Source organism: Lichenostomus cassidix, chromosome 1, assembly GCF_008360975.1.
Source record: "Lichenostomus cassidix isolate B80296 chromosome 1, HeHo_3.0, whole genome shotgun sequence".
Taxonomy (NCBI): Eukaryota; Metazoa; Chordata; class Aves; order Passeriformes; family Meliphagidae; genus Lichenostomus; species Lichenostomus cassidix.
In genome coordinates this window covers 29,837,017-29,851,842 of record NC_139479.1, presented here as the reverse complement: position 1 = coordinate 29,851,842, position 14,826 = coordinate 29,837,017, and the positions used below count along the sequence as shown (strand labels likewise).

Below are 14,826 nucleotides of genomic sequence, written 5' to 3'. Positions count from 1 at the left end.
TATGAGCAAAAGACATGCAGAATAAGGGAAAAAAAGCTATTTACTAACTTCATGCAGTTACTTTACCTCTATTGCTCTCAAGTCTTGAGGTGCATAGAGATCTGGGTAATAAAAAGGAAACCTTGATCAGCCACCTTTCCCCACCTTCTTTCTTTGTTGACAGGAATGATGTTTTAAGAGTGCTGTTGTCCAGCGTATCAAAGCAGCTCAAGCTGCATTTATAGACACCCCCACACACACTTGCAACCTAAAAGAGCAGTCCTGTAACTGATGTTTGTGTGCTCAGACATTCAGTGAATACAGACACAAAGGTCAGTCAATCCAACACCAAAAGAAAAAAAAGGCTGGTCTTTACAAAAAATGCCGTCACAGCAGTTTTACTCCACAGCTTAGCTGGCAGGAAGAGGTAACTGAGGAATGCAATATGCTCTCCACTATTTAGTTTGGCTTTGCCTTCACACAACTCTATTTTAGATGAGAATATCCTGAGTTGGAAGGAATCCATGATGATCATCGAAGTTTTGCTGCTGACCAGTGTCCCATCCCCCCACACACGAGTGCTAGCTATGCCCACTTGCCTTGGTCTGGAACACTGCCTCCCTCACAGCACCCTGGAGGTATCTTATTTATTTCACTGGGCTTAGACAATAAAGCATTTTTTGTAATTCATTGTAACCATGTATTTTTTAGAGCTTAGTCTATCGGGACACTCAGGTCATGCTTAGGGCTACAAATTAATCCAATAAGCTACAAAAGAAGAGCCCACTTCATGATCATACCCCATCTTTATCACAACCCACTCCTGAGGAAGTAAAGGTTCATCTCTCCCATCCCATCCCTGCTGAGGGCCCCTCAACTCCCCCAGTCTCCTCTACTTTGAGGCCCTCCTTCAAATCCACCTCTCACATTCACACCCAGTGCCCTGGGTCCCCAGCAACCTCACTGCCACAACCTCTGCAGCCTCCCACACTTCCCTCGCACTGGGGCTAAAACAACTGCCATGCAACTCGTGAAGCCCAACATCTAACCACTGCTTCTGGGATGCCATTTGCTTCTCAAAGCTTCATAGGGCCGATTCTCAGCCCTTGGGCTCCTGTCAGTAAAATCAAACTATCACTCCCCTTCTGGCAGCAGCACATCAGCAGCTTGTTTCTGTTCCAACCATATTCACCACAGCTCTAGCTCTTAGTCCTCACAGAGTAATAAAGCTTTCCCCATGAACTCACACTCTTATAAATTCAACCTGGTTTATTCCAAATATCACATAAATTAAACACATTTCCCATGAATATTGCAAATACACATGAAATGAACACTGTAATTTTTAAAAAAAGTTTTGGCTTTGTTTATGCAACAAGAAGTGCCAAATGTGGTTAGAACATGAACTTCTCCTGTATTTACTAGATACAAAAAGGTGCAGATTAATAATTTATATTTATACATATGTACACACTCCATTTCATTTCTAGCTTTAAAACAGTAAAAAATGGTTTCAAGTTTATCTACATTAAACATACTCATTTACATCTGGTCAGAAGCCCCAGATAAGAGTTGATACAATCATTTCACAACTGCAAAATTAAGGCGCTACCAAAATACCAGTTCCACTAGTGTAAAATGTAACAGGAATAGTGTGTACAGCTTTCTATTTATCAATTTAAAAGTGGACTGGAGAACAAGGAAAAAGGAGCAGTAAGAAACATGACAAGTTCTACTGGTTAGAAGTACAAAGAGATCTCGATGACTATCAAATGAACATATTAAAATACAGTAGATAAAAGGCCTCAGTGGCAAACAATTAGTATGCTTCTGAAAGACAAAAAAGGTTAAAATATATATATCATTTTGTAGCTTGAAATTTTACAGGTGAACAACAGGTGTAGAGGTAGAGGGATTTTTTTTTTCTTTTTGGCCTCTTTATGATGTATAAAGAAGGGCCACATTCACCACAGTGAAAAGACTCATCATATATCCCAGCATCCTTGCTTGGACAGCAAGCAAGAAAAGTGTAATGAGCTAGAAAGGCAACAAATCCTGTCTATCTCTTCCAGGAGCTCAGCTCCAATGCTTCCACATGTACCTTGGCAACAAGTTACACCTAAGCGCAGACTGGCTGTAACGTGGACATTTCTTCCAGAGAGCAACGAGACAGCTTTTCCTGTGAGGTACTACTGGATGCTGTAGATATTATATGGCAGAGGTGATTTGGTAAAAATGAAACTGGTACTTTCCCTCAGAAAGCAAGTACCACAGGGCAGTGGTGATTTTTTTTATTTATTAAAGCTTTGCTATTTGATCAGCATTCAATGTTTTGGAAGAAATGTCAGCTTTGGGCTGCTAATATGATTATTGGCATCCATATACAGACAATTCCTTTGTTGTTATGGTTTATCCAAAACATCAGTCACTGAAATATTCACAAACTGCTTTAAACCTTGACTAAAAAAAAATCCCTCTACAGTTCAGCTTTCTTTTCAATAACAATCACTCCATTAACTATACAGGCCTTCATGAACACAGTGATGTCACTTCCCATGTAGAATGTCTTTACATATTACAAAACAGCAGTAAACAACCTCTCGTTTCATAGGGTTTTCTGTCAGAAGTACCTCAAAAGTAGATATCTTGAGAAAATCACTTTTGCAGAGAAGAATATTAACATTAACATTTACTGAGGCGAAGCCAAGAAGACACTAACTAGCACCTTGATATTTTTTTCCTTAAGTGCACACCTATCTGTAAAATTAAGCACATATAAGATCAGGGACCAGCAATATACAAATACCATCAGCATCCTCTTCCAGCTAAACTAGTAATACTCAAGACTAGGCCAGACACACAAACAAGCAAGATGAGTAAGTCTTGAAGAAATACACAGCATGAAAAGGAATGGGAAGAACAGGAAGCTGAACAGAAAGGATTGCGAGATCAAATACAGTCCATCTTCTGGTTCGAGAATTAGTTTGTGAAATCATTCTTCAGTAGCTCAGCTGACAGTGGGCTGAAGACCTACTGACTTCTGACATTTCCTCCCCAAGATTACAACTCCTTAATACTTCAGTGAGTTCCTTTTTATCATCTTCAACTCCTGGAGGAAATGCATTCAACTTGAATTCTGAGAATTTTGGTGGTGGTAGCAGAACTTGCAGAAGGCTACTGTAGAGGTTATGACATCATTGGTTGTACATTATGCACTTCACAATTCAGAGAATATACTTACAAACTACTTAAATAGAAAAGGCGTGTTCAAGGTAGAGGCAGTTACAGTACATTCAGGGTATGTTACAGAAACCATTTGTGGTAGCCATTTGCTGAAAGGAATAAAACCTCTGAATTTTTGTTTCCCAGACCACACAGGTTATAATACCCAAAAAGAGCAGGTAATATATCATAATCACTGCATTTTAATGCAGTTTTCTTCCAGAATTCATGTACAAAGTGGAAAAAAAAGTTTAAATAACCTCTTCATTGACAAAAAAGGAGAAAAGAACTAAAAAAGAAACCAGGCACTTTGACCATTTAGGTAAGCAGCCATGTCTTCTTACCAGACTTCTGGACATGAACAAGTCTTTACATTGGTCTTGCTATGCTTGCAGCACACAGAGATTCAAGTCAACTATTTTTCCCTGTTGGTAGTATCAGTTCTAGTTATAGGAAACTATGCCAATTGAATTGGTAACACTGAGTTATTTCATTGGCAGTTGAGCAAATGTTGATCATTTGACTGACAAGCGATCAATTTAACAGCTATCAAAGTTAGATATTAACAAAACAATACATAAAAAAAAAATCGAAGAGACAAATGAAGGTTAACACCTGACTGAAGCTTGCATTGAGACTTGCCTTTATAGGTTCGGTTTGTGACTCCTTTCACGGTGTTACTGTGGACTGATTTCCATCACATACAGCAACTGGTACTAAACTACAATACTTTCGGGTTTGAAACACGTTCCGTAGAGACCACCCCAATGTAATGGGAGGTTGGCATGACACTGCAGGAAGGAGGGAGATGGAAACCTCCCCACCTTTCATCCTTGCTGGTTCCACTCACAGAGCAGGTGTTCAGAGTAAACTGCAGCATGCCTCCCTCATACTTGGGGTGAAATCATTATTTCACAGCAATGTTTATCATACTTTAGGGAGCGGCTTGGTTTGAATTTAGCAGTAAGACCGGCTAGGATTACTTTGGGTTTTCTCTTCAAAGAAACCAAAGTACATTTTCCAAACATTTTGTATATACTCATTCTGCTACAACACGCAAATCACAAAGGAGGGATTACCTAAGGCTACCAAATAAGTGTACTTATTCAGTAGCTATTATTCTTTCAGATAAACATCCTCAGATGTCTTGACTACAAACGGCTTAACCTGTTTTTTCCTCAGACTGGTGTCTGCTGAAGGGAGAGAGAGAGATGTGGGTGTATGACAGACTGCCTTCCAATTCACTGACAGAGGGTACTGTTGGTTACAGTCCTCATGCATTCTTCTGCTGGGCAGCAGACTCCTCTTCTGTCCACTACCTTCAAGAAAGTCCAGGAAACACCTCTTCAATCCACTGTCCAGTTTCCTCTTCCTACTGAGTGAAAATCCAGATCACATGCAGGCCAATGGCACTACTCTAGAACTTAACTCTCTTGCAGGCTAGAAACATCAACTCTATCCTAGTACTTTGAAGCAATTATCCACATCCATCAGCTACATTCTAAATGTAGCACAGCTTTGCAGAGGCTCAGTTCTCACCAGGACAACAGGAGAGTGTGCAAGGTTTGGTGAATACCCAGATAATAAACCGATGCAATCGATGGATGCAGGACGCAGTCAGAAAGGGCTGTTCCTTCTTGAAGGAATCTTTAAAAAATACAAAAAACAACCCCTCCCCCTTTGCCCTCCCCCAGAACAACCTGTCATGAGATGTTTTTCAGTGCCCACTCACAGCACAAGTCCATGTTATCTGGGTCTTTTGCGAGTCACAAATATCAGTACGCGTCTGATGGCGATTAGACGATCTTTAAGGGAGGTCATAGCCAGTATTGCCAGCTGAGCTCTGTTCTCTAGAGGCAACACTGCCAAGAGCCACCAGTACCAGGCAGGACCACTGGGGTTGCTCTGCAAAAGGATGGAAAAACATGCAGTTATGTATTGACCAGCACTGCCCCATGAAGAACATCACCTTCCTTCTCACATTCTATTTACTAAAAAAGTCACCACAAACCAAGCAACAACTAAACACTTAATTGCAGGTGTTCTCTTTATCTGTATACAACATTAAGCCTTATCTCTTCAGCTACCAAATTACACAGATATATTGTTTACCATGCATCACGCCAACAGACCAAAATTGGGTAAGTAAGAGTCTAGAATGTACAAAACCACAGCAAAAATCTGTCAGAAAGCAGTCTAGTGTAAAAATTCTGTGTAGAATAAGGCTGCATAAGTAGGCAGGTTTTATTACCTGTGGCTCTGGTTCTTTTCCTGGCATAGATCCAAAATGATTGAGAATTTGCACTTTCATATTGTCTTTAAGAGAAGTAAACCAGGCAACAGCTTGATCATAAACTGAATCATGAAGGCGGACAAGTTCTTCATATTCTGGTCCTTCAACCTTATTGTTAAAAGAAGGGAGATGGAACAAAACAGATTTGATACCATGGAGTACATATGCTTCCCCAGAAGCAAACGAAGCAAAATAATGCAGTGACTACTACAGCTGTTCAAATGTCCTTATCTAAACCACCTGTGCCTAAGTCTCAGATTTCAAACCTGTGATGCTGGAGTGTTTTTACCCTCCCCTAGGTGTTCTGCAGTGACATTTCTTGGAGCAGTAACTACCTCACTAGTATCCATTCCTTAATGCTGGCATAACAGAAGAATACGCTCTCTGATTCTGGGACATCATATTTATCATCTCAGACCCACAACCTTGAGTCCCTGTCACAGAGTGAGCTCGGGACAGCGGCATATCATCTGGCAAAACAAAACAAACACTACTGCCACTGAGCATAGAGACCAGGGGAGGGGGCTAAGGCACTTAAGAGACCAGCACTGTTTTATAGAAGTGTTAAGGCCATGGTAGGACAGTCAAGGAGAAGGAGGAGAGTCAACACCTGAGCAGGCAGGAAGCAGGGAAAGTAATGCTTTCCCAATACCAGAAACAGCCATGAAGAAACACCCTCATTGAAGCAGAGTGTTTTAGTTGCACAGGCCTACTATTAGCTATTAGGGGGAAAAAAGCATAAGCAAAAACCACTACAAATTGGTGATTTGGGGGGGTTTGGGGGGTGGGTTTTGATTTTGGATTTTTGTCTGGGATTGTTTTTTTCCCTTTAACATGCACATCAATGGTGTGATTTCACCTACGCTACTCACTCAGATACACATCTGATCTAACTGCTCTGGATGCCTTTCACAGTTGAGAAGAAGCAGCTCTAGAGAGCAATTACTCTCATCTTAAGGTAGATATCTCAGAGCAGATAAAACAGGGATCTTTGGACTGAGATTTTTCACCATCAGACATATAATGAATGTAGGGCACTGAACAGACACCAGCCTCCCATGTGAGACAAGGTAAATCTCACTCTAATTATGAAGAGGTAGGTCTCTGGCACCATCTACAAATAATGCCTGTATACCTGAGTTCCACCACTCTTCACTAGGGATTTCAACAGAGCAGAGCCCTCACTGACCAGACAGCCTATTCCAGCCTTTCATAGTTGGAGGCATCTCCATGAGCTCACCCCTTCGTGCCCAGGCAAACAACTGTGTCATCCTGCACAGTTTAGAAAAGCACTACTAAGGCTTTGCAGACTATGTCTTCAACTATGAGAGTGTGCTGGAAAGCTGTATGACCAAATTGACTTCATCAACTGGCAGGAGATTACTGCTAAGCTCAATGTTAATTGCTACCAAGGTTTTATAGACACGGTCTGAAGATGATCCAGAAAGCATGCCCAAAAATTCAGCCTTTGGCCAACACCCATCACAAGCACCTCACCTGATGTAGGTTTTCTAAGAGGAGTTGTTTTTAAAAGCTATTCCCCTCTCTGCATTTCTCTGCTCTCAGTCAGCTCTAATGGATGCTTGCACAGGGCATGGTTAACTACATGTCATTAAGAACTCTTTTTAAAAGCAGACTCCCATGTGTATTTGAGGACCTGTTCTGTAAATGAGAGCTTGGAGGACATACAAAATGTGCCAACTGTCCAGTTAAAGAGAACAGTCAGTTCTCTACCAACAGGAGCATGTGCTTTCAGAAGGCTTTAAATTCACTACCAGTTTTAAAATGTTGCTCTGACCTCACCTAAACACCATGACCTCAGCATCCTAGAAGCTACTTTAAGATCCATGAAGGGAGTGTAACATTTTAAGCAGAGATAATTATAAGGGAAGAAAGGAAGAAAGGGAAAGAAGATACAAAGTTTGTTCCATGGTTTTAAAAACAGAGCTTTAGTGTATTTGTAATGATATTGGCTTTAAAATAATGCACAGCTAGCTTGAAATGCAACAAGGAAAGGCTATTTAAGTGAATCCAGCAATACATGGGTATGAATAACTTTGCACCATAGATCACCTTTTTATCTTCAAGATACTCGATGTTTGCTGTGTTATATCCATCTCGCTGGCCATGGCTTAAGACCCTAAAACGACGGACACCAACTGTATCAACAACTGAGCGTCCATCAGGAAAAAACTTTACGTCCCTGATCTCTAATATACAGCCATGATCTGCAAATCTGAAATGACAGAAGGGCATAAAAGTGGAAGTCATCAACAAGTGTTTATATACATTAGGACAAATACTGGGCCTAATTCACCATTTCTTATTTGAAAGATGATTCTGCTTTGGTGACAATACATTTCTGCTTATTCACATAAGCCACACAACCCCCACCCTTTCTGCCTTCCCTCTGAGGACCTGGGCAGCAGCATGTTTGCGGGGTGGGAGGGTTGGAAAGGGATGGGAAACTAAATGAAGCATGTTTCATGCTGGGAGTTGCCAGCTGCTGGTGGCAAATTCATCTGGTTTGCAAAGAAAACTAGATGGATAAAGATATCATAAGGAAGTCCAGAACAAATGCATGGCTGTAAGGGCTATCCCCCTACTCCAAAGTGTAAGCAGAAGACTGCAGGCTTTAGAAGAAAAAGGCTTCTATATAGCAAGTTTTTGCTTGCATTGATTTCCTTTAAAAAAAAATTAAACCAAACCCAAAATATCCTCTTCACAAAAGCACATTTGTATCCATTATATTTAAAGAGGCAGAGGTTTTAATCACACCCTGGAAACAGGCATGCAATAAACTTTTACTTTATCAAGCTTACTTAACTATACCTTTGTGCTGCAGTGATTTCACTAGAGAAGCTGATTGCACAATGACTCCTCACCACAGTACATTTGCACGTCTACACCTCAGCCTACTGCTAAAGCAGAAAACACTGTATCTAGTCTCATCTCAAGATACCAAATCCCTGCAGGGTCTGATAAATTCTTTATCAGGGAAATGCTTGTTTTACTAGGGGTTGGCCATTTCTTGCAATGGAGTGATGAAGAAATGACTGCTGTTTCTGCTCTGCAAGAAATCATGGGTTTGGAAGGGGTGGGGGGGAAGCTCACCACTGTGAGCAACTATTCTCTCCCAGCCACTGTACAGGAAAAAATCAGGAAGAACAGGAGGAGCAGAGCTGCACACAGCTAAGTCCTGGTGCTCTACCAGTAGGATTGATTAAAAAAAGCAAGTTTGTTAGTTTATTATAGCAATATTACACTACACACTATTTAAACAGCTACATAACTATTGTTTTTAATTAATTATTTTAGTGACATTCATACTGGATTTAGAAATTAATATAGAAGTGATCATTTTTTCTTTTTTGTGTTGTTCTTTGAGAAGTTACTTTTGGGTAGAAAGTGACCTCAATCAAAGAGCCAAGAAAGCACCTGGAAACAGGCATAAAATGTTCCAACAACATTAAGAGATTATATTCTTTTATCAATTTTAAGTCAAAACAGAGAAATAAAACAGAGGAAGGCAATGAACCGAACATGCTTTGTCGCTGTGTTTTTCAAGAGAGGTGTGTATCCATGTCTCAGTAGATGAGGCAAAACAAGTTTCCCCACTTCTTGTATTCCCAAGTTGATTTCGCAATTTTGAATAAACAGAAGAACTCTTTTACTTGTGTAAGAAGCTGCAACAGCCTGCCAGGTGTCTGAAGATGAAGGCTTCCTAAGCTTCAGTGCTGGATAACTTTAATTCAAGTTATCATGTTCAAAACAGACAGGACATAGAAATCTAACCATACTGCTGCATTTTAAAATACTCTTCATGATGTTATCTAACAAATCAATTATTGTGTTCTGGGTATTGTAATGCCTTGGCCCTCTCTGTTATTATACATGACTCCAAATAAGTCTGGCTCTTCCACAAGCCTGCATGGAAGTTAAGAAGAGTTACCACTGAAGTCCTAGGGTAATTCTGCCCTCAGTCTCACAAGTATTCACTTCCAGAAAACTGGTAATAGGCCTGAAAGGGACTGTGGAGCATCAGCTGCTGCTGGAGTCCAAACTCCACTGAGTGCAGTACTGACAGCATGCCAAATGGCATTGCAGCACAGCCACAGCTGACTGGAAGCTGCAGCATCTCCTGTATTCTTACAGCTACTTCACTGCTCAGTCTGGGAGAAAAATAAAATATTCCCCCCCTCCCAAAAAACATGAAGTGGACAAGGACAGGCTGCCAAGCCTCAGTAGTGACTGCCCCCCTCTCAGCTCCAGTGATGGTCATGTACAAAAATGCTGCTCCTGAGGATGCCTGTCTAGTGTGTTCTTTAATATTCCCATGTTTGTTAGCCATTCTACAGCCTGCATCATGCCAATGTATCTTCTGAAATCAGCAACTATTGCATCTTATAAGGCAGACCTCTCAAGAGGTCTCCCATGTTTCTCCCATCAGCATGGTTTCAAAACCCCATTTTCTGTGAAGTACTTAACCTTGAAGGCTTTTGCGGAATCACAGAATAGTTTTGTGTTGTAAGGGACGTTTAATCTAGTCAGTCTCTGCACAGGGAGCTGGAAACACATCAGTATCAGAATTCACAAAAATGAATGAAAGGTGAGATCATATAGAAAGACAATGTAACCCACTCACTGCAGATAGTTTAGACATTGCAACACAGCAATAAAGACAAACATTCAAATTCAACATTCAGCAGCAAAACAGACTTCTCAGCTAAGGGTATCTCATTAATTTCATTTATCTCATTAAAATGATACCACTCTTGCAAGAAAGCTATGGGAGGTCTGGATGTTTTCCCTTTGTTTTGTTTTTTTTAAACTGAGTAGACAGAGGAGGAACATTACCCAGACAGTCAGCTTTCACTGGAACAAACAGGCCAGCAAGCTTTCCAAACACACAGCCAATTAAGTGCTATTTTTGGAGCCTGTAGTAGCAGGATGAGTTGCATTCTTGCTATCATCCAACAGGGGAGTAATAAAATTACATATTTGTGCAAAAAGGAATGTTTGAAGTCCAAAACTAAGAAGTAAGCAACTTCAGTATTTGTTCATACAGGACTGGAAGGAACCACAGTGGTTTGGGGAGACATGTATACTGTGCTGCAGAATTCCACTAGCATCACAACAACCTCTGCAACAACAGAACATTCTCGGCTCATCTCCTTACCCTTTTAATTCATCAGCTAAGCACATGCCAAACTGCTTGGTGCCAGTTTCCATGCATCTTCTTATCATTAGGCGGTAACGAGGTTCAAAGACATGGAGTGGGCAAGGGATGGTAGGAAAGGCCATGGTACATACGAAGATGGGAACATCTTTATTCAAACTGTAAGAAAATTGTTTAAAAAAAGTTACTTTTTTTCCCTGGGTGCTGCTATATTCAGCATAAATCCTTAATACAAAACAAATGGTTCCCTTAGACTCAATCTTTGTTAATGTATATCTCTTCAACATTTTACATTTTCACAAGACAAACAGTATTTCAGGACTCTTTCCATTAATACATTAAGTAAACAATCCCTCTAATCTACTTCCATAGAGGAAAAAAGTCAAGAAATAGCCGATTTCCAAAATACATGCATACTGATACACCTAACTTAGATATACATGGCAAAATTTTGGTTATAACTTTTCACAGTAACAAAGTACTTAAGAACCAGCCATGTTCAAAGTAAGATGGCAGAGAATCCCCAAACTCAGTAAAGCCCTTTGATTTCAAAGCAGCCCACTAATCCACTTATTTTTTTCAGGATTAACTGCAGGTTTTGTTTTACTTTTAAGTTGAGCTATAGCACAACATTCACAAGTCACTGACAAAACTGGATCCTTGAACTTCTCCTGACCTGAAGTATAACCCATTTATAATTTGAATTCTACTCCCAGAAAAACTCCACTGTAACTTCTAAAGCTCTCTGTTGGTTCAGAGGAAAAAGCTATTATATTTATTTTAAGAATATTGTTCCCCCTTTACACTATCCAAGCACATTGTTATTTATCTGCAACATATGTGTCAAAAATACAAAACATCTGGCAGGTTCATTCACAAATTCATTCCTTTCGTGCATTTTTAGAAGCAAATCAATCTTCTTCAGTAATTTAGATTGAAAAATACATTTTTGTAACAGCTGTCAGTAGTATAAAGAGAGCCTACTTTGACAGTTCCTTCATTTCTTCCTCATAAACTTTCTTCCTTTCAGATAATTCCTCTGGCAAGTAACGGACTATCAGTTCTTCTGTGAGGACGGTCTTCTTGTAAGTTCTGCTTGCCAGAAACTACAAGGAAGAGTCAACTCTTAAGCCTGATAACAACAAACAAGAAGCATCTCTTCCTCCCAACCCATTCTTCTTTAAGACCAAAGTGCACATTAGTTAGGGTAGTACTGACGCCTCACCCTCTTCAGTCTCCGGGCACCAAAATTCCACTTCAGCACATGTGGTTCACCCCACTGTTCTTTTAACTCTAACCCCATACTCTTTTTTTGGCTGAAGTTGTACTACCGGAAGAAAAGGCAGTCCTTCATCACTTTTGCAGAAGATACATGTATCTTTCTTCATCTACAGCTGTCAGCTTACTGGCAAGAACTACTAAGTACAGGATACCTTATGTCTGCTGGACCACAAGCATTGACCAAGGAACTACCATTCCTCGTTCACCACGAGGTAGATACACAAACCGGAAATGATGTATGAACAGGGCTATGGCTGTGGCTCCCCAAGCATGACCTGATGTGATACCAGAAGCCTTTATTTCTTTAAGAACCAGCAAAACCCCTTGTCTGCCAATGAATGCCAAATACATCCTCAAGTAAATGAGGTCTGTACACAGCTTGATGCTGTCAGTACTGTCCTGTTCTGGTTTCACAGAATCATAGAATAGTTTGGGTTGGAGGGGACCTTTAAATGTCATACAGTCCAAACCCTTCAGTGAGCAAGCAGGGACATGTTCAAATGGATCAGGTTGCTAAGAATCCCCCATCCAACCTGACCTTTAATGCATCCAGGGATGGGGCATCTGCCAACTCCCTGAGCAACCTCTTCCAGTTTTTATCATCCTCATGGAAACAAAATTCTTACATCTAATCTCTTTTGATCAAATCCACTCTCTTTCATTTTAAAAGCATTACTCCTCTACTAAAATGTCTGTCCCCATCTTTTTTATAAACACCCTTGCAATACTGCAAGGTTGAGATCAGGTCTCCCCAGAGCCTTCTCTTCACCAGGCTGAACAATCACAACTCTCTCAGTCTTTCTTCACAGGAGAGATGCTCCAGCCCCAGCCCATGTTCATGGCCCTCCTCTGGACTTGCTCCCCGGTGCTGGGGAACCCCAGAGCTGGATGCAGCATTCCATGTTGGTCTCACCAGAGAGGAGTAGAGGGGCACAATCACCTACCTCACCCTGCTGGCCGCGCTGCTTTGGACACAGCTCACAAGTAGAGCACAGAAAATTTCCACATAGGTGCTTTCAGAAGTACACAACTTCGTGCAGTTTTGTAAATTGGGGCAAGGACATACTTACTTCTGACAGCTTTTCTTTGCAGAGTGGGCAAAGTGGATTATGGTCAAGGCAACGCTCAAGGCATTTGAGGCAAAAGGTGTGTCCACAGGGTGTGGTAACAGGTTCGTAGAACAACCTTAACATGAAAACATGAAACAGAAAAAGCTAAGCTGCCAACAAAAACACAATTCCCAACGTGTGGAGAGGAGTGACTAGTCCTAGCTTTCTTTCTTTCCTGCTTTTGTATAAACCACAGGTGATAGAATTATCTAAGGATACAAAAAAGGTTTCCATTTTTAGAAGTGGCAAACTTCCAAAAACTTCTTACTCCATTATGTATGGAAAACACCATACATAATGGAGTAAACCACATCTGTAAAGATGTATGGTTCAGCAAAAAGGACAGAGTAATGATTAGACACTCTGGCAGGTTTCTCTTCTTACACCATGAAAAGCTTTTTCAGAAGCTAGAGAGGCTTTGTTACGTTAATGCCAGGTCAACACAGTCATACCTCATACAGAGGGAGCACTCAAAATCTGATGCATCCACCAGAGTTGTTGGTATTTCACTTGAAGTGTCCGTGGTGTTTTCAGGTAAAACATCTCCATCTAAGTAGTCAAGAAGATTATTATGGTAAATATGTAAGTATTACTGCATTTTCAGCTGTTCTTTACACTGTTGTTTTCTTCATAAAAAAACTAGTGTATGTCTTTTCTGAAATCTTGTTCCAAACAAACATATTTCCCATCTAAATTTTAGGTTTTTGGCAGGAGACCTTTTGGAGACCAGAGGATGATGTCTGTGGCCAGGGAATACACTTTAGCGCTGAATACCCATTATTTACTTCTCCAAAAACGATCATGCTGTGGGTTTTTCTAGTCTAGTTTTTAAAATACTCTGCAGTTGCTTTCCCACCACCACCCCCACATCAGCCAGGCCAGATGTTTTAAAGTACATTAAGTCCAGAATTTAATTTGTTTACACACAGTCAAAATATCTCATCACTGTTTATTACAGATTTCTCAGCAGGGGTAATTTTTCTTACAAATATAAAAAAAGCTTACATACTTCTAGACTAGGCTGTTGTAGAAACCCCAAATTTCAGACAGCTTAAAGGACTATTGGAGTTGCATTAGCTAACTCTGCTTTTACTAGCTCAGCAAACTGCAGAGAGGGTAAACACTTCACTTAATATTCTGCCCAGATTGATTTTTGGGGGTGGTATATATCCCTGCATTTAACTCACTTTAAGGGTATGCACTTCAAACTTCACAGCAACATTATTTAAGCTCAAAAGCTATTAGCTCCAGCTTCTGTTAACATTTACACAAGCAAATTCTGCAGCTTCTTTTACAATTTGCATCTTTGTGATGAGTTGCAACAGAGCCATGACTGCTGCCTCCACATGCTTTTTATTAACCAAATTCTTGACCGTTAAAAAGCTCAGCTTTTTATGTTAAGTTAAAACACTAGGATGCTTTGTTAAAGAGTAACTTATGCTCAGCAGCTGGTTTATCTCGAGCACAGGCAGGATAGGTGGTGTGTAGCCTATAAAGAAAAACAGTGCTATCTTTAACCTACATCTCACGTTAGCATTCAGTAATTGCAAGAACCTGGCTGTGTTAATTCTGCAAATAGTAACATAGCACTGGGACCTAGCACAGACCAGAAATTAGTGCTTATGGGTAAAACATGATCTCTGGTCTTCGCTGTGAAGATACAGGTGGGTCAGATTTCACAATCTGTTTACTGAGTCTGCAGCTCACAGACAAGTACAGGGTTTTTCCCTTCACAGCAACGTGATCAGAAACTGGCCATATAT

General features: G+C 40.5%; 1 protein-coding gene across 3 annotated transcripts in view; it reads right to left on the bottom strand.

The window, feature by feature from the left end:
- Window positions 1-1,230: 1,230 nt before the first annotated feature.
- Window positions 1,231-14,826, bottom strand: part of LONRF2 (LON peptidase N-terminal domain and ring finger 2) — a 34,682-nt gene continuing 21,086 nt past the window's right edge. The window contains exons 6-12 of one of the 3 annotated variants that reach the window (XM_085054853.1): window positions 13,516-13,612; window positions 13,025-13,139; window positions 11,658-11,779; window positions 10,674-10,832; window positions 7,568-7,634; window positions 5,453-5,602; window positions 1,231-5,106 (exon numbers count right to left, since the gene is read on the bottom strand). In XM_085054853.1, coding sequence (XP_084910979.1) covers window positions 4,948-5,106; window positions 5,453-5,602; window positions 7,568-7,634; window positions 10,674-10,832; window positions 11,658-11,779; window positions 13,025-13,139; window positions 13,516-13,612 — 869 coding nt within the window. In that variant the 3' untranslated portion in view covers window positions 1,231-4,947. Of the gene's footprint in view, window positions 5,107-5,452; window positions 5,603-7,567; window positions 7,731-10,673; window positions 10,833-11,657; window positions 11,780-13,024; window positions 13,140-13,515; window positions 13,613-14,826 lie in introns of all 3 variants that reach the window. The other 2 variants (XM_085054844.1, XR_014850713.1) reach the window with 2 other exon arrangements.